At 34.9% G+C, this 27947-nt stretch overlaps 4 protein-coding genes, 2 long non-coding RNA genes and 2 pseudogenes across 9 annotated transcripts; 5 read left to right on the forward strand and 3 right to left on the reverse strand.

Annotated features, from left to right (window-relative positions):
• LOC104789280 lies at positions 1154–2130 on the reverse strand (annotated as a pseudogene).
• Positions 6374–7552, reverse strand: LOC104789281 (agamous-like MADS-box protein AGL97). Its single transcript, XM_010515006.2, has one exon. The coding sequence runs from the start codon at positions 7484–7486 to the stop codon at positions 6374–6376; it is 1113 nt and encodes a 370-aa protein (XP_010513308.1). The 5' UTR covers positions 7487–7552.
• On the reverse strand, positions 8673–11176 carry LOC104786994. 4 transcript variants are annotated; one of them, XR_767748.2, is made up of 5 exons: positions 11043–11176; positions 10527–10935; positions 9827–10170; positions 9186–9474; positions 8673–9050 (listed from the first exon to the last, which is right to left on the reverse strand). It is a non-coding gene; the product is annotated as an uncharacterized LOC104786994 (long non-coding RNA). The 4 variants fall into 4 exon arrangements; XR_767750.2 differs by having other exon boundaries at positions 10527–10938; XR_002038130.1 differs by lacking the exon at positions 11043–11176 and having other exon boundaries at positions 10527–10992.
• On the forward strand, positions 11304–12947 carry LOC104786995 (cold-inducible RNA-binding protein). Its single transcript, XM_010512483.2, has 4 exons — positions 11304–11484; positions 11818–11886; positions 12045–12151; positions 12373–12947. Exons 1-4 carry the CDS (start codon positions 11403–11405, stop codon positions 12466–12468), a joined length of 354 nt encoding a protein of 117 aa, XP_010510785.1. The 5' UTR covers positions 11304–11402; the 3' UTR covers positions 12469–12947.
• On the forward strand, positions 13812–14152 carry LOC109133022 (annotated as a pseudogene).
• LOC104786996 lies at positions 15698–17157 on the forward strand. The gene is made up of 4 exons (XR_767753.2): positions 15698–16219; positions 16406–16590; positions 16767–16948; positions 17044–17157. It is a non-coding gene; the product is annotated as an uncharacterized LOC104786996 (long non-coding RNA).
• Positions 23713–25094, forward strand: LOC104786997 (F-box protein At2g27310-like). Its single transcript, XM_010512484.2, has one exon. It carries the CDS (start codon positions 23927–23929, stop codon positions 24932–24934), a length of 1008 nt encoding a protein of 335 aa, XP_010510786.1. The 5' UTR covers positions 23713–23926; the 3' UTR covers positions 24935–25094.
• LOC104786998 (NAC domain-containing protein 40-like) lies at positions 26216–27845 on the forward strand. The gene is made up of 4 exons (XM_010512485.2): positions 26216–26483; positions 26572–26825; positions 26902–27108; positions 27332–27845. Exons 1-4 carry the CDS (start codon positions 26303–26305, stop codon positions 27710–27712), a joined length of 1023 nt encoding a protein of 340 aa, XP_010510787.1. The 5' UTR covers positions 26216–26302; the 3' UTR covers positions 27713–27845.

Raw genomic sequence — 27947 nt, forward strand, 5'->3', positions numbered from 1 at the left:
GGTCAAGAAGATGCTCAAAAGGATCTTGGTTTGTCTTGGTTGGTTATGTTCAGGCTCTGGTTTATTGAAACAGGTTGTTGTAAGGTTTAAGTGGTTGTTAACGAGCTGATGAGATTGACTGCAAGGTTGAATCAAAAAGGGTTTCAGGTTATGAAGCAAAGAAGATTCAGTTTCTGCAATATTTGATTCAAGTGATTCAGAAGATTTTGATCTCAGTGCACATGAGTAAATCCTAGAAGCTAGCAAGGGAATCATGTTTTGCAGAGAATTACTGGTACATCAATCACTGTAACATGCGTATGGTCTGAACAGAGTTACAGAGAGGCCATGGTTTTAGGCAAACCTTTTTTTATTTCTTAATCCTTACTATATCTATATGGTCTGAACACAATTACTACTTAAGCATAGGATAATTTAGGTAATTAATTGTAAGCTTCTTTTGTCAGTTTCTTTGATTCGTCTGCAAAATCAGAGAAAATGGGTTGATTGGTTTGTCTAATCTTCGTCTTACAGTTACATGAAAGTGAGAGAGAGAGAGGGAGAATAAAACTGATGTTAATGCTGAGAAGGACTGTTTGTGTTGGCTATGAGTACTTGCCCACATGACACTTGACTAACTACGTATTTTTGCCTTTACAATGATCAAATCCGGTTTCAGGTGAGAAGACAAAGTAATTGATGTAATGACGTGGATGGTGATCTTGATCTAAGTATGGCAGCTAATACTCAATTTAAATGGTGGAGTAAGCACATAATCTCAATATCACATTTGTATTCTTGATTTTTGGGAGAAACCATACCCTGAGTGAGTGATCCGGTTGCAGAGAAACTTCTCTGTCTTGTTTTATGCTTCACTACCATCTTACACAAAACATCTCTTGAGATTTTACTAGGGACTTAATTACTAGGGAAAACAGACACTGGTTTTGAGAAACTTGTCAAGAAAGAAAGACAAAAGTGTGGAACTAAACTCAACTTTTCATCAAAATCTGGTACAAAAATATACATCGGAACAGTAAAAAAAAAAAAACTCAAATTTTCATCAAAATTAAATCGAATACAAACAGATACATCGAGACAATACTAACAGGATGAGATGTGTTGTTGACTAACACTAAACACATCAAAAAGCTAAGAAGGTAAGGACTAATTAAGCAGTGTTTTCCTTGAGATTTTAATACATACATAAGCTAGGCGCATAGCCAAAATCACCAAAAGGAGGAAACCCAGGAACAAACATCGGAGTTAGTAGCGGAAACGGCGGTGGTGGTGGAGGTGGACCGTAGCATCTGGTCATCATCACAAGGTGGATCTGTTGTTGTTCTCTGTGCTTTAGACGATCAGAGATGATTCTACAGCCGAGTCCATAAACAAAGCCTTCAGCCTCTTGCACATCGTGGAAGATCTTAGTCATCTTAACGAAAACCCTAGCGGTTAATTCGCTATCTGAACCGGCGTGGTGAGCAGTACCAACACGGTCAAGTCCCAACGCATCTGCGAGATGCTCTAAACCTAAACGGCAACCAAGCCCTTCGTATCCACCCGCGATAGCTTTCAGATCAAAAACAGAGGAGCCGAGGGTTCTAGCTACGGCTTTCGCAAACATCGCAGCAGTCACGGGTAAAGACTCTCCACCGGTGAAACACTTCAACAAATATCCAATGTCATACAACCCATGAAACGTCACCCAAGTGATGTTCCTCGTCCTCTTCAGAATCCAAGAGATCATTGAAAAAACCGGAGATTTCAATTCCTTGGGCCCTAATCTTCTTCAGATCTAGACCGTTGCGTTTTAGGAACTCGATGGATTTCTCGTTTCTCGCGTTTTCAGCATCTCCGAAATCGCAGAAGTTGATCTCCCAAGTTCCACCGACTCTTCCGTTGCTGTCGAACAGAGTTAGACCTAACTGGATCAGTTTCGTCTGGTTTACGCTGAACATCATGTCGGTGTATCGTTGATCGTCCAAAGCGTTGTGGTGTATCCCTCAAACTACCTGGAAACTCTGTATCAAACGCTATAAATCGGTAGTTTCTTAGACAATCTTTGATTGAACTCATCTCTTCGTCACGATTCCAACTCCAAATCTCACGACAATTTTTCATCGAACTCATGATCTCTGTTTTGTTTTCTTTTTTTTTGTTCGTATAGTAGGAGGAGCGTGAGAAAAAACAAAAATAAGAGAAATACAATATTTATAGTTTTAGTATTTTTGGAGAAAAGGTAAATTTCCTTTTTCCAGTATTGTTGATTTTATTATTCCCCTTTACATGACCGTTTGAATTTTTTTTTTCCTGATAATTACATGAATGAATACCAATTTCTCTTTTTCAAAAACAGATAGGGAGGTTCGAAACTTTTTTTTAGTTACTTTTAGAGAATTTCTTTTCCATTATGGAATTTTGGACATCCTTATTTATTTTTGTTTTGGTTATTAAAAGATATAAAAGTCAATTAAACCATTTTCTCAATATATGTCATCTAACTTTGAGTGTCACAAGACATAAAACTCAATATAATAAAAACAATGCTTCAAACTCAGATTACTATTTTTATTGTTGTCTAAAATCAAAACAGAATTAAACCTATTTTTCAACATATTTCATCACTAGCTATCTTAGTGTAAATGTGTAATAATACTTACCATGTTTTTTTTGGTCGACAAAAGACTCAACATGTTAAAAGAGGCCAAAGTCCAAATTTAACTTTTGACTTTGGGAGCTGTGGGAGCTGTTCGACCAAGCCTCACATCATGTGTCCATCTCTACAGATGGTACTCAACATTTGTGAACTAGAATGTCTACTTTTCAGTGTGAATAGCCAATCATTGGAGGCTATAGATGAAGCTATATGATGCTTTACATAAAATTGGATGGTTTAAAAGTGGCGATGAGATTTTATGTGTTTGGCTTGTGGGGGTAAGCGTATCTGTGATCAGTTTGTTAGATGGGTGAGGAAGCACTGGAACAATAAGTTGCAGGACAAATCAGAACCTCTGTGGTGGCCATTTCAGAACTTTCAGTCCACTAATGGAACTGGCGTGTTCTTATTAGTTCCTGAGACTATTCTTGAAGTTGTTTATGTGATGAACAATACCAAATCAATTCTTCTGATGCAGAAGGAAAAGAGTTTAGACTCTTGGAAATTTACATTCGATCTGCAAACAGTTCAACACATTCTGCAACAGAAGGCTGTTGAATCAAGCTTTGACATTGAGTATCTAGTATGTCCACAGAATAAAGCCTTTTCTACATGGCACAGATGGAAAAGCAAGGTCCGCAACCATTTAACTTCTTGGAGTTGTTGCAAGGCTGGGTTTTGCCTCAGGAGCTTACAAGTTGGCGTTGCCAAGTTTCGCATGCTTGAGCTTTATACTGTGATTGGCCCATGACTCGGTGCATCTGCCAATGACAATATCGCCAGTACTCATCTTCAGGAGGGGAGTATTGATATGTATTGATCTACAATGCAACAGAGAAAGCTCAGAGCTTTGTGAAAGATGCTCGTTCCGGTGGTCCCAAAAAGCTGCGACTGAGTACAAATGTTTCGTTGTGACTAACTCGGTTAAAGTCTGGGCTAAACTCAACTAGTATACAAACCAATTCATGCAGTGGGCGAAAAAGCTTTACCCGTGGCTGTGATAAGCTTCTAACTTGTAAACTGTGAATGATCTAAAGCTTATCCTGAATAATACTTGCTTAAAAACCCAAATGAAATGATCCAACAAGTTTCTCTAAGAGATGACAAAGCAAGAGAATGAAAACGTGAAAGATAAGATCGGCAACCCTCGGGTTTCAGCATATACATGTGCGTGAGTCCTGCCTCTTTGTGATGCTTCCTTTCTTTATTTATACACACTCTTAACTTCTGCTCCAAGCTCGACCTAATCTCTCTCACGTGTAAAGCCAGCCATTTCTTCAGTCAACAAGCCAGGTGGTCCTTCACACATACTGATCCCTGATATTTCTTCACTCATTAATCCACTTGATCCTTCAGAATACTCCCCTCCTGAAGATGCAGCTTGTCCCCAAGCTGAAAGTAGAATTCTTGCACCATTCCGTCCACAACAGCAGCTGTTTCAAGATTTAAGACGGCTTGTAACTCAATATCAAATGCACAACGGTGGCTGCCCTTGCGTCTCCATCGGTGCCACAGAGAAGAAAAAACTCTCGTAAATTTCCACCCAAAGGCAAAGTGCTGAAACTGCATCACGTTTTTGCTGCAATGGACTCTTCCAAAACACACTATTATGTGTTTATACTTGAAGTGCCATGACTTACAACACTTGCGCTTCCTCCACTTCTTTCTTGTGCTAAAAAACTGAAGCCAAATTGCCAATTCCAAACTGAAATTGCAGGCTCTTTATTTTTTCCTCTGTCCCAGATCTGTTTGTGAACCTCCAAGATGTGGGTGATTTGCTCCTCTGAAAGTGTTGCAGCATTTGTTTGTCCACAAAGAAAAAATGTTGCAAGGTTCTGAGAGACGACAAGAACCTCATGTTGCACATAGTGTTCTTGCTTCCTCTGAGTTTATGATGTTCAAAAATGTATGATTGTGTTCCTTGAAGAACCGTACAAGCATTTACTCCATCACTAGATGAGAAACCAGCAAAAGCAAAACTAGAATGGTACTGGAATTTATGTTTGTCCAAGAGTGCAGATGTCAAATCCCCATGAACGTATAATGATGCATCGAAACAAAATAATGTGTTCTGCTCTACTGCATCAATCTCTGTCCAAGCTTGTATTAAAGAATCACAAAGCTGCTCAAAATCAGAAACAGATAAGGACCCATTGGTGACTTAATTCTTTGCAAAAACCAGCTCTTGAACGAGAACATTTCACAGCATTTACAGTCCTTTATCAAGACTGCACTAGAAAGGAAAATTCGTAAATTGCCATACTCTTTACTTGGCTGGAAACTTATGAAAGCAACCCACTGAAATCCATAAACAATATGCAAGTCCTTAAAATTGTTCTTTCTCCAAGACAGTCTTTCACACCATGACTCTCTATGCATGTCATGTCTCAGCCTGTCCAACCAAATCCCACACAATATTGTAAAATACAAAACCTGATTGTGTAGCATCCTTTGGTGAACTCAAATGAAGTCTATGTGCACATGTGACGATAGCACCTCATCCTCTGCCCATTTAATCACAGTATAATCAGTACTATAGACAACACATATAATTAGTCCTCTCCAAAGCCACAAATAAGCTTTGTCATGCCCGTTGTATCCCTCCTCATGTGACACTGAAAATCTGTATACAGTTCCACAATCCACCTAAAGTGAGATATAATGACCTGCTCAATAAACTGCAGACTTGGTAAACATGGTAATTGGTTTTTCTTCATCTTCTTTGAGTCAAAGACAAAAGTCGCTGCTTGAAAGGTACATTGGGTGGGTTGAAGACTGACCAAGTGCAACAATTTAAGGTCTGCAACTTCCTGCAACAGCACAGTCCAAAGATGAAGAGTTGCAATAAGTCCTCTTGTATCAAATAACAATTGTTCTTGTAGCCAATCTCTTATCCCATTGATGATGATGACTGTCTCGTTTATGTTTCTTCTTACTTATTCTTCTTAGAAGCATAAGGACGAAACAGTTGGTTTGCATTACATTGAAACCTGTTGAATGTTGAGCCAACCCATCCACCTCCGAGACATAAAACATGTGTAATTGCTCCATTTTCTCCCAAAACAACTATATATATGACTCCTAGCTCTCTGCAGAAAGTTTTTCTTGAATTTGAAATGCTGGGATTTGGGCGTTTTCCTCTTTTGACAAAACTCTTGAGGCAGTTTGCTTCCCATTGACTACAAACTGAGAATAAACTCTTGTGGCTCCTCTATGTTTGAATTTGTACCACCAAGTATATGTTTTTTTTTTCCACAGTGGTATTAAAGCAAACACTTGGTGAGCAACATATTTGAGCTGTATATCTCTGTTGATTCAGAGGCTGAGGCACCATACGATTCTTCTTCCTGAAACTGTAAATAGATAGGAGGAAGGCACTGCAGATTTCAAGCACATATGTTTAGTAAGAGAGGTAACTATATAGACTCCTCAGATGAGTACAATATATACTTTGCTCCAGGTAACTATGAAAGTTAAGCAAAGATTTGCTACAATGAATCGGATGATATAAACAAGCAAAGTTGTTAAAAGACATTCATAAAAGATAGACACGAAAATTTCATACAGACAAGACAAACAAAGTTGTTAAAAGACATTCATAGAGACATTCATAAAAGATAGATACGAAAATTTCATACAGACAAGACAAGCAAAATTGTTAAAAGACATTTCAAACATACAAACAAAATAATGCTAAGGCTAAGCGACCGGTTTGAGTTCGATCAATATCCCAAATCAATAGAGACAGTCATCATACATCCCCATATCCTTCCATACATCTTCAGATTTTGTCACAAAATCATATAATTGATCAACATCAAACTCTTGATTGCACCCATCGAAGCTCCCAAGTAGACCGTCGTCATTCGCTAGGGTTTGTTCTTCATCATCAGTATTGTTTTGAAATACTTGGAGACTCACACTTAAATCATCCAAATCCAAATTCTTCCATATATCATCAACATCAAGCTCTTCATCGAAGCTCCCAGAAACCGCTAGGGTTTGTTGTTCTTCAGTGATGTTGTTGTTGTGAAACCCTTGTAAATTCACAGATACATCATCTACGTCAACGCACAGACTTGAAGAACAGGGTTGATGATCTAGGGTTTGCTGCTGATGAGTTACGTGTGAACCACCCTTCTCCTTCTCCACGTCCGCACAATCATCATACATCTCCATATCCTTCCAAAGATCTTCAGATTTCGTCACAAAATCATATAATTGATCAAGATCAAACTCTTGATTGCATCCATCGAAGCTCCCAAGTAAACCGTCGTTGTTGGGTAGGGTTTGTTCTTCATCAGTATTGTTTTGAAACCCTTGCACATTCACAGTTAAATCATCATCTACACTGTTCTTGTCTTGAAACCCTTGGAAGTTCACAGATACATCATCTAATTCAAGGCACAGACTTGAAGAACAGGGTTGATGATCTAGGGTTTGCTGCACACGATCTCTTTGCTTATTTTGCAACTCCTTCAGATCGTGTAACATCTTCTTCATTGAATCAATCGCGGCACCCAATTCCTCCGGATTCTGTGAATTTGCGAGACTCTCATCTTCCCACCAAAACCCTAACTTTTCATCATCATCATCCCGACGAGGAGTCTGATCCGCGAGGAAAGCTGAAACAATATTGTCGACAGAGGAGTGGCCAAAAGAGTAGAAAGAGGCGTGTGAATTAGAAGAAACCGGAGTCGCTAAAATCGCAATCTGTGCGTCGGAGAGAAGACAAAGCTCTGAGGCTTTGTTGAAAAGACCCTTACGACGTTTAGAGAAAGCAACCGCTCGTGGATCTTTATTCTCTATCTTCTTCCCTGTATCAATCTTCCTCTTCAACCCACCCATTATTATGATTTGTTTTCTCAATTTCACAGACACAACGAGAACGAGACAAGACTCTGAGATTTTTTCTTTTTTTTTTGCGTGTTTGCAAAAGAATGAATGTGATGGAACTCACTCTGTTTCTAATCATATATATAGAGAGAGACTTTAACCTGAAGAAACTCAACTTCTAATTAATCCTAGTTGTTTTCCTTTTTCTGACTACACTAATCAGTAATTAAAACGACTTCAGTAAAATTGTTTTCCTTTTTTGTATTCTAATTACTCAACGCTCCTGTGACCGAACCAGGTCTGGTTTAATTAAACCATCGACTTTATTTCCTTTTGTTTTCTGATAATCAGTTAACCGGTAACTAACGAATAAGTAAAATTTGTTAAAAGGGTTTAGATTGTTTACCATTTTAATAGGTTTAGTGAAAACGTCTTAATTTATGGTTTTATAGCTGAATTTTGAAACACAATATGTAAACCGAATTTGTATGGCTAAAGGTCCTCCTAACTCCTAACCTTTATTTACCTTTTATAGGTTGGTGAAGCACCGTACATTACAAATTTGAGAAGCATGCTACTCCGATGGTTAAGCAAGTGGTGACTCACTCAAGCACATGTATTGATCTACAAGGCAACAGAGAAAGCTCAGAGCTTTGTGAAAGAGGCTCGTACTGGTGGTCCCAAAGCTGCGTTTAACCATGCTGCGACTGAGTACAAGTGTTTCGTTGTGATCAGCTAGATTAAGGTCTGGGCTAAACTTAACCGGTACAAACCAATTCATGCAGTGGGGGAGAAAGCTTCATCCGTGGCTGCAAACGTGTTTGGTGACTGATATGTCTCAGATGGGTTACTCTTTGGTTGGTAATCTTCCAATGGTACCTGTTGATATATGATATTGTGAAGGCTTGTGCGAAACAGGATGCAGAGCAGAAGAAGAAAGGAGAAGATACAGCTACTGTTGATGGAAACAAAGAAGAAGCTACTGCCCCTACTGATGGAGATAAATCATCTTCTGATTTTAGTGTAGGATTAAAAACATTGTGTGATTTGGTTTGTTCGGTTTGATGACCTTAGGACCTCTGCTTTTCCTTTTCGTACGATCACAAAATTTGTTGGTAGTGTGAAAAAAGTGATGTGTGTTTCTATCATTTTTAATCAAAAGAGACAATTTTAGCAACAAAACTTCACAATGGTCATATAGCAGAACTTAATATTTCATATCAAAGATGGACAATCAAAACAACTTTACTAAAAAAGCCAACAAGTGTATTTCTCTCCCATTCGCAAACGAGTCTTTGAGCTATTATTTGAGTTTGTACCAAGCTCCCTGAAGAACAATTGGAAACAAAGGGAGTACAGTACTGAGAAAAAATAGCTTGAGAATTACAGTCTTCTTCTTCCTCAATCCCGATCAGTTCGAGAATCCCTTGGTCAAGAAGATGCACAAAAGGATACTATGTTGGTTTGTCTTGCTTCAATTTGTGGAGATTTTCCACAACCAAGAGAGGTCGGAGTAGTCTACCAGCGTCAGTGAAGATTCTCACCTCATTGTCATCTTTATTTGATTTCCATCGATCTGCAAAAAAAGTTGTGATACATATATATAAATGGCACAGATACATTTCTGAAATAGAAAAAAATCCAAATAAACAATACCAAGCAGCACAAGAATATCGAAATAATACAAGACATTTGCTGAAACAGAAGATACCTGACGAAATAAATCATTTTTGGCGCCGCACGCTTTTTAACTCTGCGACAAAGGATTCAGAATTTGAACATAATCCTACCCAATCTCCATTGAGAAGAACTTTATGTTTGCCACAAAATGGTGTGCTAGTATTATCCATCAGCTCTTCCATTCCACAATCAAAGAACTTTTCCACCACAGGCTCCAAGAAGTGCTAACAAGTCCAAGAAGAGACATGTTCTTCACAAGACCACAATTTTCACCATCCGGAGTTGACAAAAAGCATACTCTGCCCCAGTGAGATGGATGCCTGTGGCCAACATTAAAAAACAATGAAGTTAGAGTTCAGATTCCAACACGATTTAACTGTAAGTAACCAACTTGGATAAAATCTCAACGCCGGCAGCAGGAGAAATATAACAGATAAATTGGCCAAGGCACGAACAACAGAATCATCTAACAAGATGAGTATTATACAAATATTGTATGGGATTCTGCAGAAACAGTGGTACGCCATCATATAGTAGGTTGAATAAGTTAGTAGGAATATCTTGAAAACATTCAGAAGACATGTAAAATTAAGTAAATACAGACCGAACAGTTTAGTTAAAGTAGGTGGGATATATTTCAATAAACCAGGGGAGGTGGAAATTTTCACTTACAAATACAGGCGGAGGCAGTCATCCACACTTTCAGCAGGAGGGAATTTGGTGCTTTTCATCTGCTGTTCAACATATGCTAGAGACTATTGGTAATGATTATATCATCGCCATCAAAAGCAATTAGATCAATTGCTTCTTTGTCTGACGAAACTCCCAGGGCAAAGAACAGGAGCTTCGTCAGACAATCCCCCTTTTTGCAGTTTTGTTTCCCTTTCTCGCTAGTGTTGAAAAGGACAGATTTCACCATGACAGGTATACTACAACCAATTAGAATGTCCTGCTTTTTGACATCTAGAACCTTCTTCTCGACATATTCATCTTGTCCCGTCTTGAATTTGTCGCTTCTAACAACAGTTTTTGTGAACATCTAGTCAATTTAGAAGTAAGACAATAAACTAAACCCGTAATAAGAATAAGATACATTGACTGAAAAAAAAAAAATAGAAACATCATCAAAATTCTGACAGTAAGTATAAGAAGAGACATTGCGTACAAGCATGAAACACTCAATTAAAGCACAGTGAGAAGAAGTAAACATATAAAAAAGCGTAAGATGATGTTATTCTTTTATATTTCATACCACCAGGTGTTCGTTCGACTACAAAGGTGATATGTAACAGAGGTTTAAAGCAAGGGGAACCGAATCATTCATTAATACCAGAGAAGAAGCTTACTACCTTAGGTACAAAGATATAGTTACCTCAACTTGGAAATTGACTTTCATCCTTGCTGAGTAAAGTCATGTTCTGAAGCCTGGCATGCCAAGGGAGAAACTCAACCTCCTTGTCATCAGAAAAGAATGTGCGCTTCTCCAGGGTAACCTCTCCAATCGTCTTCTTTCTTCTTTGTTGGATCAAAAGAAGGTTCCACGAGCATCTCACCAAAGGGATTCAAACACACTCTGAAGCCCGTGTTCAATAAAGAAGTTGTAGGAGTTGAGCTGATGGCTTACAAGTCCATGCTTATAGAAGAAGAACGATGTCGCAGCTCTTTTTGCAGAAACTCTGGAGATAACTTTCACCTATCTCAGATATATTCATCTATCTCGTCAATATCCATCTCTGAAATGCATCATTCATACATGATACAACCACAATTTTAACCGAATCCTTCTCCAAATCCAAAAACACGGGAAAAAAAAAAAAAAGCATATTCTCAGGAATTTTTTTGAACGCTTAAAAAGCAGAATCAAAGCGTAATACCTAAAAATGGATACCTAGATTGCACGACGGAGTAAAACGGCGGTGATGGAGGAACGCGGAGAGATTCGCCGAGAAAGAGAGAGTCAAAAATCCTTTTACCACAGTGCTTTGAAGCAGTCGAAACGAGAGAGAGTGTCGCTTGTTTGAAAATGACGGGTATGTCCTTACGATGTTCTCGCGTATTTGGTTTTAAATCAAGGGTAATTCCGTCAAGAACTCTGATTTTTATTTGTTTTTTTCCGATATAATAAAATCGCCTGAAGAATAACAGCGAGAAGAAAAGGTTGTTTTATAGAGATCAGTTTTGATTTCGCCGGCGGTGGGATCGCCGCAAACACAGCCACACAGTTTCCATCACCCTAAAACCCTAAAAAATGCTCAGTCATTTCCTCTATCGTTGCTCCACTCCTTCTCTCCTCTTCTCCAGAACCTTCTCTTCTACGCTTTTCGTCAAAGGTCCACTCTCTTCCTCCCCTCTTGTAATAATATCATCTTCGATTGGCTTTATCTTAATCCTTTAATCCATCTCACACGAATACTAAGAATTTCCAATTTCTTGATTGGGTTTGTGAAAAAGGTTGTGACTTTGACTGTGCCATTTTGAACTGATTGTTTCTGAATCTTAGATTAAGAATTTAAAAAAAAAAAAAACAAGGGTATGTTTGAATTTGTTGCTATTAAGGTTTTAGATGTAAAAAGCATCGTCTTTGTTATGATCTGAGTCTCATTTGTTGTTTCTTTGTGTTGTTGTTACAGTTAACTAAACATGAAGGGCTTGTTTTGTTGCAGGTGTATCTTTCTCAAGCACAGAAGAAACATTAGCTCAAGCATTTTCTCAATATGGTCAAGTTCTCAGAGGTCTGTGTATCTCTAATCCCCCACAGCAATTAGTTCTCTTCAGCTTCACTTACATTATCGTTTTGTTAGTTTATGAGGATAGTAGTTAGAGTTTACTTGTATACTATTAGGTTGTTTCTGTGTAACAAAACTTCACCTTTTTGGTTGTTGCTCTTCAGTGGATATTATGATGGACAAATTCAAACGCAGACCAAAAGGGATTGCTTATGTCACATTCTCTTCTACTGAAGAAGCTGAGAAAGCTTTATTAGAACTCAATGGCCGGGTATATATGAACTCCCCTTCTCTCCATCTTATCTCTCAGATCATTCTAAGAAGCTTCTTCGTCCGTTAATCTATTTTCATCTAAACTCTTTTCCCAATAATGTCTTGTGATGGAGCATTAGAACAAGATATGTCTGATAAAAGAAATGTTTTGCTTGAAATAATTTGAACACTCTGAGCTGGTTATGTCAATCTCATAAAGTTTTGTTGTATGGATAACAGTTGGTAGACGGACGGGTTGTGATCCTCGATACAGCAAAAGCTGCAAAACAGAATCAACCAGACAGCAAGCCGAAGCATACAGGTGGTGACAGTTGATACTTCTCTCTTTTGTCTTCTGCAACTTGTTAGATTAAATTTTTTGAGACAAAAAAAAACACTTCAAACCAATTGAGGTTATTCGGAAATAGGGTGTTTGTTAGTTTTATTGTACTCATAGAAGTTATTATGACAAGAAAAAAAGAGTTGGGAGCTTGTGGATGCATTATCCCAAATTCGAGGATTTGTATTTGATCTTAGTCATCATTGGACCGGTATACCAAATTGCTAAGTGTCTTCTCGAGTCTCGACTTTGTTTGACTCAGTGGAAGGAGTTTGGGGTTGCCAAAACAAGGTTAGTCCATAACGTCCGGGGAGAAGATCTATAACATTGTATTATTTTGAGTGGCAGAGAGAGACTCTTTACTTAGCACGAGTCTTCGACTGCAAGTCACGTAACCTTAAGAGTCTTGAGTCTTGTGGACGATTATGCTTCTTCTTCTTTCTTTCTACATAATGACCTATCCTTCTTCTCTTTACAAGTTTCTTTGTGTCTATGGTATCTTCATCTTATCACATAACTAACGCACCAATGAAGAACCTATGTGTAATTTGGCGTATAGGCATCTACTGCGATAGTTCGATTCTAATTTCCTTATATATACATCAATATGAAGCACACAGCTTGTCTCTGAACATTTGATAAAATTAGATTGATACCACTCAAAATTTTGTAAACATCTTTGCGTACCAAATAACCCAAATTTTTATCAAATAGACCAAGTTGCTACTCTTGTCTACATCATCGGATCCAAATTTGCCTACGAAAATACCCAAATTTCTAACAATTGGCCAGTTTCTATATTTGTACTACTAGCTCTTAAAACAAAGAAATGGAAGCTGGAGGGAATATGGAATTAGCCTAACATTTGTAGTGGACGAGGACGTTTCTATATCTTTAGATGTGCTAATTTTTTTTTTTTTGACAAAAGATGTGCTAATTTATTTGCAGTTGTAATTGTACCAATCCACTATACGGGCCTTGAAACCGGTTTAGCTACCTTCACTGGGGTTGAGAGTTGAGACTAATAGCAATAGACTGTAGAGCTGAATCAGGTTTTCAAGTTCGATTCCCGTTTTAAAACTTAAACTAGTAACACAATACATTTACATTAGTCAACTCAACTTAATGTAAGAAAGTTTAATACATTAACCAACATATGAGTTACATGTTGACGCAAATTTGAAACTGATATTGTTTCCTGTCCTATAAATTCGAAGCTTCTTCATGTATCCAAAACCATCCCAAGAGTCTAAATCTTAAACATAGTCCAAAAAAGAAAGGCAAAAATAGTTTTTTTTTTTTTTTTCTCAAACAAAGGCAAAAATAGTTAACAAGAAAGATGGGAAGCAAAGCTGTTGTCTCAATCTTATTAATGGTTTCCCTTTGTGGTGCCATTTTTTTCACTCAAGGAGTAGCTCAAATGCAAAAGCCACCGACGATTCCAGGACTTTTGCCACCCGGCTTACCCATTGATCTGGTAAAATGTTGGTGCAGAAATCTCTAGATCAATTTTCTCGGGAAAATTTGAAAATGTTGAAGGCGCATGTTGCAAAGCGTTTTCGGCCTTAGATGCCAACTTTTGGCCCCATATGTTTCCGTTGAATCCGTTCTTCCCTCCTCTCCTCAAGGATACTTGTGCTCGCATTGTCCCAAACTCCCCTACACACAACTAAAGCAAGAATGGTTATTGATCTTCACTTTTAGTATAGTTGTTAGCTTCACATTCTGAGTTTTTAAAGTTAATTTTTGAAGGCTAAAATGTGAACTCATTGACACGTTTCTTAATAGAGTGAAATTTTCTAGTAGCAATATTCAGTCAAAATTTACCTTATTTATTTCTTCCGTAAACTGTTATCAATGCATGTGTCCGGGTCCCAAAATATATGCGAACTAGCTATAACCACATCATACACATGGGTTTAACTATCTTAAAGTCGGGGAAACGTCGGTTTCAGGGTGAATCCCACCACATTAAATGCAGAAATTGAACATACGTATCAATAGTCCTCATAAGAAAAACGTGACTATAAAATTACAGCAAATGAGAAAACATGATAAAAGTTGATGATACATAGATTATTTGTTGTGGTTTACAATTTTTAAAAACTCTAAACCAATAGTATTCAATTATTTTTCTTGAAGTCTACCATTCATCAATAATAATTCATAAATATTTGCATAGAAAACTCAAAAAATGTATATTTTTTAAGTATTTTATCGGTTAGATCATTCTTACACAAGTTAGTAAGTTAAGTAATACCATGTTGCTTGCAGATAGATGACGAGATGACAATCAATTCGATAACGTGTGCACATTAAACCCGATTAAGTGGAAGTGAGAGACTCTAGACGACTCAAAGGCTTGGGAGTAATTGCATTTTTAAAAAGATCCAAGTCGAATCCGGTTTTGGGTTGGGTTAAGAGTTTGTAAGCCGGTTTAAAGGCTGTTACTCTGTCATAAAAAAACAGAGCTTGTGAAGTGTGATCGAGTTTGCTAAATGATCTCATCCCTTAATCTTATTCTTGTAATCTATTCTTAAGCTAGAGAGAGAGATAGTTGTAATGGTGGATGTATAACCGCAACATAATATCTAGTGGATTGCTGCTAATTCAAGTTGGCCTTTAGACCCGTCACCCTTAAACTTTAAGTGGCCCCAAACGGACCATTAACATAAAGATAATTCGAAAAAAAAAAAAACATGAATTGTGAGTTGGTCTCATAATTTTAACCCTTAAGCGCCATATATGGACAATGAAAGCAACCAACTAATCTAATGGACATTTTACATATATAAACTTGAAATCGGTGTGTTTTTCGTTCTATATATCTTTTGCGGTAGAGTGTACACACGAAGCTATAGCGGAAGTGTCCGAGTGAAATCGTACCGACTTATTCTGGTTTACGTTCTTTAGATATCTTCTTATGTTGTTATGACTAATATTTCTATCACCAAAAAAAAAAAATATATATTTGATGCGAAAACGAAAAAGATAATGAATCGGCGAAGCAAAACCAAACAAACATTAATACACAGACCAGAAGAATACAAAAAAAAAAAGGATAATCTTGTCGTTGATGGAATAGAGAGGAACATGAACATTAAAGAGTTGTTAGACCATCTTTAGTGGGGAATACTCTTTGGGTTACTCTCACAATTGGACCCCAAATTCCAATTAAAAACTCATTTCCGAGAAAAAATTGAGAGTATCGTTGCTTTGGGAAGGAATTGAGCAACCTCCTGAGTAACGCGACGTGGCTTATCCCTATTAGTAGACGCATAAATATAAAATATTTTTTTTTCTCCATTTTTTCTTTCATTCTTCGCAACTCTCTCTCTCTTCTCTCTCGTTCCAAACAGCGATGGAAGAGACGATTCGTCGGAAAATCTGGAAATTCAATCGATTCACAGCGATGGAAGAGGACGGCGAGGTCTACCGGCTAACGAATCGGCGAGATAAGGTTCGTCGTCTCATCTATTTATTTGGTGAAAGAGAGCTTTGCTTTAGGGATCTTCGGATTTGGGATTCAATTATTGTGATGTGTAGTTTGTAATTGTGATTGCTCTGTTTTATAGTTGTAGTTATATATCACAAGGAGAGATTTTTTTTAATATATTATAGAAGTGATGACCATAGAATTGTGATTGATGAGAGTCAGAAGCAATGATTGGGTTATTCAAGGTAAAGGAAAAACGAAGAGAGCAAGCTCAAAATGCTAACAGCGGTTGTGTTATCTCACTTGAAAAGGTATGGTACTCTAGATTGCAAATGTTGTTGTTAGGTATTGTTTGAGTAGAATGAGTAGGTTTTTTATGTTCTTGAAGTGTTAATGATTGTGAGCTTATGATATGTAAGGAACCTTCCCACTAAGAAATGAGTTGAAAATATAAAATTTGAGAATCTTAACTTACTTCTTGATTTTCTTGATCTTAGCACCAGGACTAGCAGCGACACACGAAGGTGCTCTCATGATTGTGGGAAACAACGTAGGAGTTACAATAGGACACTCAATTTTTGCTCTGACAATGCAATGGGGAGCTTGTGTTGTCTTTGTTTTGACCAGTCCTAATCCAGATCCGTCAATCAGAAGAGAATCATCCATCAAAAGAACAACCTCGGTAAGAAAATATTCATTTGTTCAAATCTGTTTAGTATAAGAGTTTAATAACAAGTTCTCATTTTAATAAATATGATCTTTTAATATATATATATATACAGGACAAAAAGAATCCAATAATATGATCTTTATTATGTGTGAAGTCTGTTTGATTTTCCGGTTTCTTGCTCTCTGCAGAAGCAAGCGTAGAGGCGGATCCTAAGAACAAGAAACCTGCAGGGATTATGCTACTGACTCTAATTCCATTTCTCTTGGTGACATTGCCTGATTTATTTGATGCACAACCTTGGAGTGACATCATTATGTTGATCACACTCATAATCTCATGTTCTTCAACCATTATCTACTTTGTTTACTCGGTATGAGCTCTCTGAAACAAAAGTAATGCTATAACGCTTGCAAGTGATTTGCTTTGTTGTCTTACTGGTGGATTTCTTTTGTGGGAAACTTACAGTATTTTGATACGGCAGACCAAAAGAAGAGTTTAGATCACGCCAAGTTTGAGCTCATGTTTGAAGTTCATAAGCATTTGCAGAGCTTTTCTCCTCGAACACTTATTAGAGATGGACAACTATNTAATAACAAGTTCTCATTTTAATAAATATGATCTTTTAATATATATATACAGGACAAAAAGAATCCAATAATATGATCTTTATTATGTGTGAAGTCTGTTTGATTTTCTGGTTTTTTGCTCTCTGCAGAAGCAAGCGTAGAGGCGGATCCTAAGAACAAGAAACCTGCAGGGATTATGCTACTGACTCTAATTCCATTTCTCTTGGTGACATTGCCTGATTTATTTGATGCACAACCTTGGAGTGACATCATTATGTTGATCACACTCATAATCTCATGTTCTTCAACCATTATCTACTTTGTTTACTCGGTATGAGCTCTCTGAAACAAAAGTAATGCTATAACGCTTGCAAGTGATTTGCTTTGTTGTCTTACTGGTGGATTTCTTTTGTGGGAAACTTACAGTATTTTGATACGGCAGACCAAAAGAAGAGTTTAGATCACGCCAAGTTTGAGCTCATGTTTGAAGTTCATAAGCATTTGCAGAGCTTTTCTCCTCGAACACTTATTAGAGATGGACAACTATGTAAAGAAAGCTTGAAAAGGTTCAATTCTGTTTTTGTCTTAATCAAGAACTATTTCAGTTTGCTCTGTTTTCTGCTTTCTTACATTAAAGTTTGATAATTACTAAATATAAATTAAAAATTATTATGTAAAAAAGATTGAGCAACCTTATTTGGGTTCTCTAGTAAATGAATGATTTTGCAGAAATACTCTTAGGATTGTTTTACTTGAATAAATATTAATTATATAATTAATTAATTTGAGAGTAACTTAGGAGAGGTACTCCACTAATAATGATGCTTTTAGTCTTTAGGTTTATTTGTTAAAAGCACATGATTAGACATTTGGATAAGGACTACGATTTTTATGTTTCTTCTTTGGCTCCTTTTGTTTAATTTAATACTTCCTTTTAATATTTTAATTAATAATATTTCACTTTGCATCTTTTTTTTCTTTTTAATTCACTTAGCAGCTTTACCTCCACTTTACATCTATTGATTCTATTCTCAACAAACTGAATAAATAAAAAATAATTAAAAGCATTGAATTATTAACCAAAAGACAATATATATTCACAGTTTACTAAAATAGAAAATAGTATCAATTTTTATCTGTCGACTAATATAGAAATACTGAAATAGTAAGAAAAATAAGGACTGTCAAATTTACGTCTCAATATTAATCTCTATAGCAAAAACAAAAACAAAAAAATATAAACGACCCATAAGCCAATGAATATCAACACTGGTCCTTCTAATAACTAACACGAATATAACAGCTCACTCACTAATCAGTAATCTCTGTTTAAGAGCAAAACACGTTTACGCTACGTCACTTAACACTTGCTATATTGATTATATGATATATCCATCGACAAAAAGACGTGTTCTCTAGAGGATAATAATAAAAGAAACTTGTATATATAATATATGTTAAGTTTTCACTGTTATATACTTTCTTTGTTTCTAAAAATTGATATTTTGATTTTTTTTTTTTTTTTTTTTATTGCTATACGTTGATTTAATAGGTTTTTTAGGCAAAAGTTATTTGTCGTGATTAATATGTATGTAGGCGGTGTTTAGGTATCGCTTAAACGCCTACTATTTATGCAACCTTTTACACCGTTTTTAACAACACTTTAAACACATTATCAACTTTTGATATTTGTTAGTTTGCATAAAGTTTCTTTGCTCTCTTTTTTTTCTTGATTGTAACTAATTTCTTCTTAACATAAAATAATAAATATATAAAGAAATTTTTTGAGAAATATCTTTTTTAATGTACTAATTTTTAAAAGTACGTTTTTATCTATCAACTAAATAAGGACCTGTCCGATGTGCGGATTTAAAGTTTTGTAAATAAAATTAAATTTTATAAAAATTTATTAAAAATTTATTATATGTTATTTATAAATTTGTTTTGTTATAATACACTGATTTATATCCGTATACAAATCTTTTATGTATGTTACAATTAAAAATATATTTTTTACACCTAAGTATATTGTATGTTACAAATATATTATTTACCACCACCTAGAAAACGTCTATATAAACAAACTAAGCCAACTATTATATGTTTCTTTACATTCACTTTTGCATAGTTTCTTTAATCACTAAAATTGTTGGCTCAAAAAAAATTTTTAATAAAAAATAAATTACATCACAATATAATTATGGAGAGAACCTCGGTTCTGCATTCCTCCCTTATGGAGAGAACCTTGCATCCAACTTCCTTCACCATGGAGAGAACCTTTGATCTGCCTTATTCTCTTTGGGAGATAACCTTGCGTCCAATCTCCCCTATCTTCTTCCCTTAGGGAGATAACCTTACGTCCAACCTCCTCCACCATATAGAGAATCTCCGCTCTGTCCTCCTCCTGTGTGGAGATAACATGTTCACGTCTTTTAGCTATCTCAAAGTGGCTTGCTCCATCAAACAATGAAACTAAAGATCCTTTTCCAACTTCAGAAAATCTTTTGATAGTAACTAATGTTAAATTTCCCAATCTATTCATGGAAGTTTCTTTGACACACCATGATGTAGCCTCTGTCTCTAAGCTCCTATGCATCTATCAACAAAAATTTATGTTTTTCTAATCTATATATGTTTGTGGTAGGCTTGTATTTGATTAGCCTATTTTATCCAACTATTAGGTTGATGACCTTCTCCTTTTTATCTCCTTTTGAGATTGAACGAATGGTAACAATTATGTTTGCACAAAAAAAAAGGTCTGTGACCAACCAATCAAGGTTGACAATAGAAGAAAATTAATTTGACATAATTAATAAAATAATAGAAAATTATAAGCACTGTAATATATGAATCTCAAATAATTCAAAGATGAAAATATAAATTAAATAAAACAATCTCAAACTACTATAATAAATTTTAAAATACAGTATTAGGAAAAAAAAAGTTGCATATATTAATCTTCCATTTTTTTGGGTCAACACATTAATCTTACCTATTCCAAACTGAAAAGATAGAAAGTAGAAGTATATTTTGGTTTATAAAATTAAGAAAAATTTGTCTTCCCATCAAAAAAGTTTGAGCAATAGAACAAAGTTGAAAACAATATTTTTGAATAAATTATTTTGTTAGATGAATAATATGAGATGATCGATGTTTATATAAAAGTGAGTATTTACATTTTTGTAGAATTAATAATTTTCTGTATTTTTTCTTAATCCCTTTTGTATTTTATGAGAAAATTTATTCCAATGAGCTCATTATTTTTTTTTTAAATTTCTTGCTTCTCACTTTCTTGTAAGACGTACTATCGTTCGACGTACTATCATTCGACGATAAGAACGCTTTCTGTTTAGTTGATCTAGTATTATATAATCTCTGTTGTTATCTTGCATTTGTGTATTCATATTTTTTTATGCTACATGTCCTGCAAATTAATAGAAATGATAATAACAACGTGAAAAATTTGTTAATCCCAAAAACCTTAGTTATTATGCATAAAAACTTTGTTAACAATTCATAGTCAAAGATTGCATAGTATGGATTATGAAATTGAGAAACGAAACAAAATTCAAAGAAACGACGACGAAAACACGTAGTAATACCTAAGGATCTTTGTATATAGTTGTTATGATTAGACAACAAACAAATTGCCTTCCAGACTTGTTCAAGAACAATGATGTGTCAAATAAAAGGTTAATAAAAAAACAAAGAAACAAATTTTACCAAGAAAAACAAACCTAGTCGAAATTATTTTGTTTGGTAAAAAATAGGTCATCATCTATTTGCTTATATAGTGGGGGTGTATTTACAATCATTTTCCTTTTAGGATTAATTAAAATAATAAGATTACAATTATATTATGCATAAAAAACTTTGTTAACAATTCATAGTCAAAGATTGTGCAGTATGTATTATGAAATTGAGAAACAAAACAAAATTCAAAAAAATGACGACGAAAACACATGGTAATATCTAGGAATCTTTTTATATAGTTGTTTTGATTAGACAACAAACAAATTGCCTTCTAGACTTGTTCAAGAACAATGATGTGTCAAATAAAAGGTTAATAAAAAACAAAGAAAAAAATTTACCAAGAAAAACAAAGCTAGTCGAAACTATAATGTTTGGTGAAAAATATGTCATCATCTATTTGCTTATATAGTGGAGTGTATTTACAATCCTTTTCCTTTAAGGATTAACAAATTTATTTTTTTAATATAATAAGATTACAATTATCTTATGCATCGTTTTATCAAACTTGAAACCTGTGATTTCTAATCGTTAAAATTGACACGTGTCACAATCTGATAAATTACTAACTTGGATATTAAATCGTTAAAACTGACACGTGTCACGATCTGGTGAGTTTTTAGCTTTGATCTCTGATCGTTAAAACTAACACGTGTCACAATCTGGTGAGTTACTAACTTTAAGAACCAACCTTTATATAATAAGATTTTTATAAATATCTCTTCTTAAATCTGAAAATTCATTATGTGTTATAAAGTTTATAAGGTATTGGATAGTAACAACTACTACTTGGAGACTCAATGCAAATTTTTATAAGGTTTTTAAAAGGTTTATTTAAAAAATGTAAAAGTTATTTATAAAGTATATAAAATTTTACAGATGTATAAAAGTAGTTTGTATATATTATTATAATTTTACACACATATTTGAATCAATATCAGCTTTTTAATAGCATTTTTGTTAAAGTTTTAGGGATGGGTAATTTTTGAAAAGTAGTATTAGAAAAAAGTATCTTTGAGATTCTCCTATTATTCAAAATTATATTGGAAACATCATATATATATATGGAATTTATCTTTATTGTTAAATTTATTTAAATTACAAAAAGAATTGTGCATAGGTGCAAATATTTTTTTGAAACTAATTTGTAGCAAATATAAATTTGTGATAAGAATATGTAAATAGATATATTATTTTCATTAGCTATACAAACCAAAAAATGTAGTGGTAAAATTTTTATTTTGTTTTAGACTACAAATTTTAGAGGAATGTAGACTACATAGTAGTTGAACATCTATGTATCTATATGAAATTTGTCATGCTTGTATCTTTAACCATATTTTCAACGTTTTCTTTTTCATATAAATAAGCAATTGAAGGTTATTAAATTTTTATTGATGCATATAGCATTAATTCAATGTTGAAAACTTTTCTTTTAATTACAGAAAAAAAAAATCAACAGTAACATCAATGCACAAAACAAAATTAGGCTGAATGGCCTAATCTCTGCGTTACTATGAAATTTTTTTTCCCTTAGAAATCAATTTAATTTTGTTGAAGATCTTTGTTTAATGAAAAAAGCCACAACCTGTAGACAAAAAGAAAGAGAGCCAATAATTAGACCACCGGTTTTGACTGGACCAATCCGTCTAAGAGATATGAACCGACCATGAAAAATAAAAGTGTCTTGGCCAACTTTTTTGGTTTTAATATCAAAAGGTTTAATAAGTCAACCAAGAAATAAAGTAACGTGGAAAATATGTAGTTCGTTGCAGAACTAAAGATAAGCTTCTACTTTTTTTTTCTTTTTTTTTTTAGATAACCTTTTTTTTTCTTTGGACATGATAAAAATCCATATTTATAAAATAGGATAACATAAATTAAAATAAGATTAGACACTGTCGTCACTCACACCGGTACTGATTTTAAATAATAAGAGTTTCATATATTGAAATAGATATCAGAATTGTTAAAGTATCCGAATATGGAAAAAATGCAATCAAAATTCCTAAAAATAGAGAAGACCACGTATTAGTACTAAATACCATGAAATGTTGGATATCAAACTCGGAATACATAAATCTGCCAGATTCAAAGAACAACTATCTAAATTTTGACAAAACAGATACAAAGAACAATTATCTGAATATTAAAAAAACAAAATTTAATGATACATGCATAATATACACATGATCTAAAATTATACAAAAAAATAGATAAAATTAAATTTAAAAAATTGTAAAATACAATAAAAACTACAGTATTCGATCAAAAAATACAATAAAGTAAAAAAATGTATATTAATTTTATTTTCATAAATAGTTAACATTCAACATATCAATCAAACATATATTAATATAATTTTTTAATCATGAAATTCCCACTTTTTCATTATTATACTAGTGTATATCTAAAAATTCTACGTTTTTGGAAATATATATATATATATACAGATTCAAATGATATTTTAATATTCTGAATTTAAAATTAAGATGTATGAATCTAAATCCAAATTCAGAAAATTTTAATATCATATTTTTTCTAAAACGATCAGAATTTAGTTTTTGAATATATTTAACCCTACTCATGATTCTTTTTTTTTCTTTTGGAAATTTAACCAATATGTTGCTGGAAAAAATATTTTTTTTATCAGACAAAAAGAACCTTTTAGTTATAAAGAATGAAATATGAAAATATCGCTATAAAAAAAAAAAAAAAAAAGATAAAGAAAGAAAGAAATATAGATCGTGTGTATACGCGTGGGTATCTAAACTATGTATAGAAACTTAGAAAAACTATGTATCTAACTTTGATCATTCATGCCCCAACTTGAATTAGAATAGTCTGAAAGAGCCACGGTTGACTGAACCTGTCTCCCTTCTTTATCCTTTTCTTTATTTTCTTCTTTTAATCATTACCCCATTCATTATATTATATATATGCATCTTCTCTAATTTCTTAATCATTTCCTTATACTTTTTTTTTGAATAAAATTTGATCATCTATCTCCTCATTCAAAAAAAAAAAAAAACATGGCATCCGTTGATGATTCAATCACAACTCTGCATTCGGACATCATTCAAACCCAAATCTTGACACGACTCGATGGTCCGACGCTAGCCTCCACCGCATCAACGTCCTCTTATCTCCAAACTCTATGCACGGAACAAAAGCTCTGGCAAGAACTCTCAACCGCTACGTGGCCTTCGATCAAAGATCCACGTGTTGTCCAAGCTATCTCCTCTTTCCCTTCTGGTTACCGATCTTTCTTTGCTGACTCGTACCCGTTCACTGAACACACGTGCCGGTCCGAAAAACACGATCCACCCACGGCGGGATTGATCTCAGCCGTTGATTTGTATTACAGAGGAGAGCTTATATACTCGAAGGTACAAGAGATGGAAACAGAGAAAGGTAAGTCAGGATGGTTCTTGACGTCACCGTTTCGGGTGGATATACTCGACCCGAAAGAGTCGGTACAAACCCGGATTCAATATCCGGGTGGGGACTACGATGCGTGGGTGAAACATATGGAGGAGAGCATGAGACTTAGTTGGATAGTGATCGATCCGATCAAGAAACGGTCGGCTAATATATCGAGCCGAAAGGCGGTGTCGGCGAGGCGGAACTGGCTGACGGGTGATTTGGAGATAAGGTTTTCGACAATAGTGACGGCTGCAGCGGCGGCGGAAGTGGCGGCAGTTGTGTCATGCGGGTCAGCGGAAGCGTGGAAGGAGGTGGATGAGGAAGTGGGAGGAGAAGTGCACGTGAGGGACGTGAGGTTACAAGTAGAGGACATAGAAGGAAAATGTATGAAAGGGAAGGATAGTTTGGTAATTTTGCAAGGGTTGTTAGAAGGGAAGAGATGTTGTAAAGATGGTGAAGAGAGAAGAGCTAAAGAAAGGTATGAGGAATACGTGGGGACGAAGAGACAATGGAAAGAGAAGAAAGAGTGTAGAGAAAAAGCTCAAGACACGATTTGTATGATCTTTGGCTTCTCTCTGTTTGTGCTTTTGTGGAGTTTTATTTTGTTAAGGTAAATTACTAAAAACAGATACAAAGATACAATAACAGAAAATATATTAAAAAAAACACATACACACTACTTTGATCATTAATGTTCTGTTTTTTTTTTTGTTCTTTTAATATGTAATAATGAAAATTATTGAGGAATATATACAAAGGTATTTGGTTATAGAAGCGTGACATACTACCAAATTTTTTTGTTTATTCTTTTACCAAAAAAGAAGTTTTGTAAAATAGTCGTTAACATGTCATTTGACGTAACACCTGATCTGAAAACGAAAAAGGTTAAATAAATATATTGCGGTCGGGAAAATTAGTCAATTAAGTAGCAAAAGAAGATTTTTGGTGGTTATGTAAATATTTTATTTGACTTTTTAATACTTGTATGAGTTAGATTACTGTTTCCTATTGTTACCAACGTATGTGGGCTTAAGCCCAATATAGTTTGCTAGATTAGTAGGTCAATTTATTTATAGCGTTATTCATATAGACAGACTCGAATAAGTGGGGAGAAGAAACAAAAAGAAAGTCCCTTTGTTTTTTCCGTTATCCGTCGCAAACTAGCTCTTTCGTCTTTTCGTCTTTTGTGAATACTTTTATGTCTTTCTCTTTTGATATTTACAGGAGAAGAGCTATATATAAAAAGTATTTGGCAATGAGTAAACTGTAGTAAAATTAAATTGAAATTAAAAATAAATGGTCGATGAAAATTGTGTGTTTGTCACATAATGCCTCTCTATGATGTTTTAAAAAATTTCTTGTTTCTAAAAGATTGATGTTGTACATTAAAAACCTGAAATGATTTTTTCTACTTTATTTTTTTTTCCACATGATATTTAATATTTATATTTTCTGTTTCGACTAAAAAGTAATTATTATAAGATAACTTTAAAAAAAAAGGACTAGATATTCATATAAAAAGGACCCTACAATAATTAAATAAATAACTGTATAAAGTGGTTTAATTCATTTTCGTTACTTTTGCAAACAAAAAAAAAAAAAAAGGAGTCAATTGTCATGCGCACATTACAAATACCGAGGAAGACACTGAACCACGTGTTAAGACATGAAGAGTCGATGAGAATCAATGAGAGAACTTCAGAGCTGGGTTTGAGTTCTGCCCAATAATACATCACCACGTCATCATTTTGTCCTTTACTATCTCATTACACTCTTCTGTTATTCGCCCGTTCCGCCATGTCATCCTTTTCCCCCTATGAAGCCGCCAAAATATCAAAAATAGACAAAACCTTTACACGAAGCAAAGTAGCTGTGCTCTGCTCGCTCACTTGCCATTTAATAACGCATGTTTCTTCATGTAAAGCAAAGCATTTTTTGAGTTCGTGAAAATAAAAACAAAAACAAAAAAAAAAAAGCAAAAAATGTCTAAGGAAGCTGAGATGTCGATCGCTGTGTCGGCTTTGTTCCCCGGATTTAGGTTCTCACCGACGGATGTGGAACTTATCTCTTACTATCTTCGTCGTAAAATCGATGGTGATGAGCACTCTGTTGCTGTGATTGCTGAGGTTGAGATTTACAAGTTTGAGCCGTGGGACTTGCCAGGTTTATATTTTTCGTTCTTTATTTTCTTTATATTTATAACTTTGGATATACAATCACCACTAGTTTGAATTTAAGTACCTAAAAACAGAGGAATCGAAGCTGAAATCGGAGAACGAGTGGTTTTACTTCTGCGCGAGGGGGAGGAAGTACCCGCACGGGTCACAGAGTCGTCGAGCCACACAGCTCGGATATTGGAAAGCTACCGGTAAAGAGAGGAGTGTAAAATCAGGGAACCAAGTTGTTGGAACCAAGAGAACACTAGTCTTTCATATCGGTCGAGCTCCTCGCGGGGAGAGAACCGAGTGGATTATGCATGAATACTGCATCCATGGCGCCTCACAGGTTCTTATTTTTTTTTATTTTTCTAATTCTTGAGTTTGAATGTTGTGAAGATATAATGAAATTTTGGGTTTCATAGGATGCATTAGTGGTGTGCCGGTTAAGGAAAAATGCTGATTTTCGAGCTAGTTCGAGCCAAAAGCATATAGAGGATGGTGTTGCGCAAGATGATGGATACGCTGGCCAAAGCGGTGGTTCGGAGAAGGAGGAGAAATCGTATTCGGTTTATGACTCTGAGCTTCAGTTATCAAATGGTGACATAGCGGAGTCATCAAATGTTGTCGAGGTCAGCTTGCTTTTGAGAAAGGTGTCCTTAAATGATGTTTAATACGGGTAAATCCGATCCAATCTTACACCGAACTGAACATAGCTTATCCGTTAACCAAATCAAATTCACTAAAGTTGGATCCACCTTCTCTTGAGCTGACCATCCTTAGTTACGTTGTCTTTTACTCGTTTGAGTATAGAGTTTTGTAACTGAGTTGATCTTTTTTTTTATTGGGATGCAGGATCAGGCCGAAATCGTTGATGATTGTTACGCCGAGATTTTGAACGATGATATAATAAAGCTTGATGAGGAGGCAATGAAAGCTAGCCAAGCATCTCGACCAACTAATCCAACTCAACAAGAAACGATATTCAGCGAAGCATCGAGTAAGAGGTCAAAATGTGGTATAAAAAAAGAATCAAAGGAGACAATGAATTGTTACGCTTTGTTCAGGATCAAGAACGTTCCCGGCACCGAGCTCAGCTGGAGATTCCCGAACCCGTTCCACATCAAGAAAGATGATAGCCAGAGATTGATGAAGAATGTTCTGGCCACTACTGTTTTCTTGGCCATCTTAGTTTCTTTCTTTTGGACTATCTTAATAGCTAGGAACTCTAGTTAGTTAGTTAGGTCATACATGTCATGTCCTCTTCTGAGTTACGGACTCGCACCACTTGTACTACGAAATACTAATATAATATTGATAGAGTAACTCCACGTGTTTTGTATGAATCACCAAAATGAAATCTTTTTAATAATTATAATACCTTCTATAAAAAGTAAAAACTACTATTTACAGTTACATTTAAGTTAATATATATATATATATATATATATATATATATTTTAAAACAATT

Source organism: Camelina sativa, chromosome 5, assembly GCF_000633955.1.
Source record: "Camelina sativa cultivar DH55 chromosome 5, Cs, whole genome shotgun sequence".
Classification (NCBI taxonomy): Eukaryota; Viridiplantae; Streptophyta; class Magnoliopsida; order Brassicales; family Brassicaceae; genus Camelina; species Camelina sativa.

What these genes read in the sequence shown, in the direction of transcription:
- LOC104786995 (XM_010512483.2), top strand. Translation starts at nt 11,403, where the DNA reads ATGCTCAGTCATTTCCTCTATCGTTGCTCCACTCCTTCTCTCCTCTTC. An exon ending in ATATGGTCAAGTTCTCAGAG is followed by an intron (nt 11,887 to 12,044) that starts GTCTGTGTATCT and finishes GTTGCTCTTCAG; the next exon opens with TGGATATTATGATGGACAAA. An exon ending in TATTAGAACTCAATGGCCGG is followed by an intron (nt 12,152 to 12,372) that starts GTATATATGAAC and finishes TATGGATAACAG; the next exon opens with TTGGTAGACGGACGGGTTGT.
- LOC104786998 (XM_010512485.2), top strand. Translation starts at nt 26,303, where the DNA reads ATGTCTAAGGAAGCTGAGATGTCGATCGCTGTGTCGGCTTTGTTCCCC. An exon ending in TGAGCCGTGGGACTTGCCAG is followed by an intron (nt 26,484 to 26,571) that starts GTTTATATTTTT and finishes ACCTAAAAACAG; the next exon opens with AGGAATCGAAGCTGAAATCG. An exon ending in GCATCCATGGCGCCTCACAG is followed by an intron (nt 26,826 to 26,901) that starts GTTCTTATTTTT and finishes TGGGTTTCATAG; the next exon opens with GATGCATTAGTGGTGTGCCG.
- LOC104789281 (XM_010515006.2), bottom strand. Translation starts at nt 7,486, where the DNA reads ATGGGTGGGTTGAAGAGGAAGATTGATACAGGGAAGAAGATAGAGAAT.
- LOC104786997 (XM_010512484.2), top strand. Translation starts at nt 23,927, where the DNA reads ATGGCATCCGTTGATGATTCAATCACAACTCTGCATTCGGACATCATT.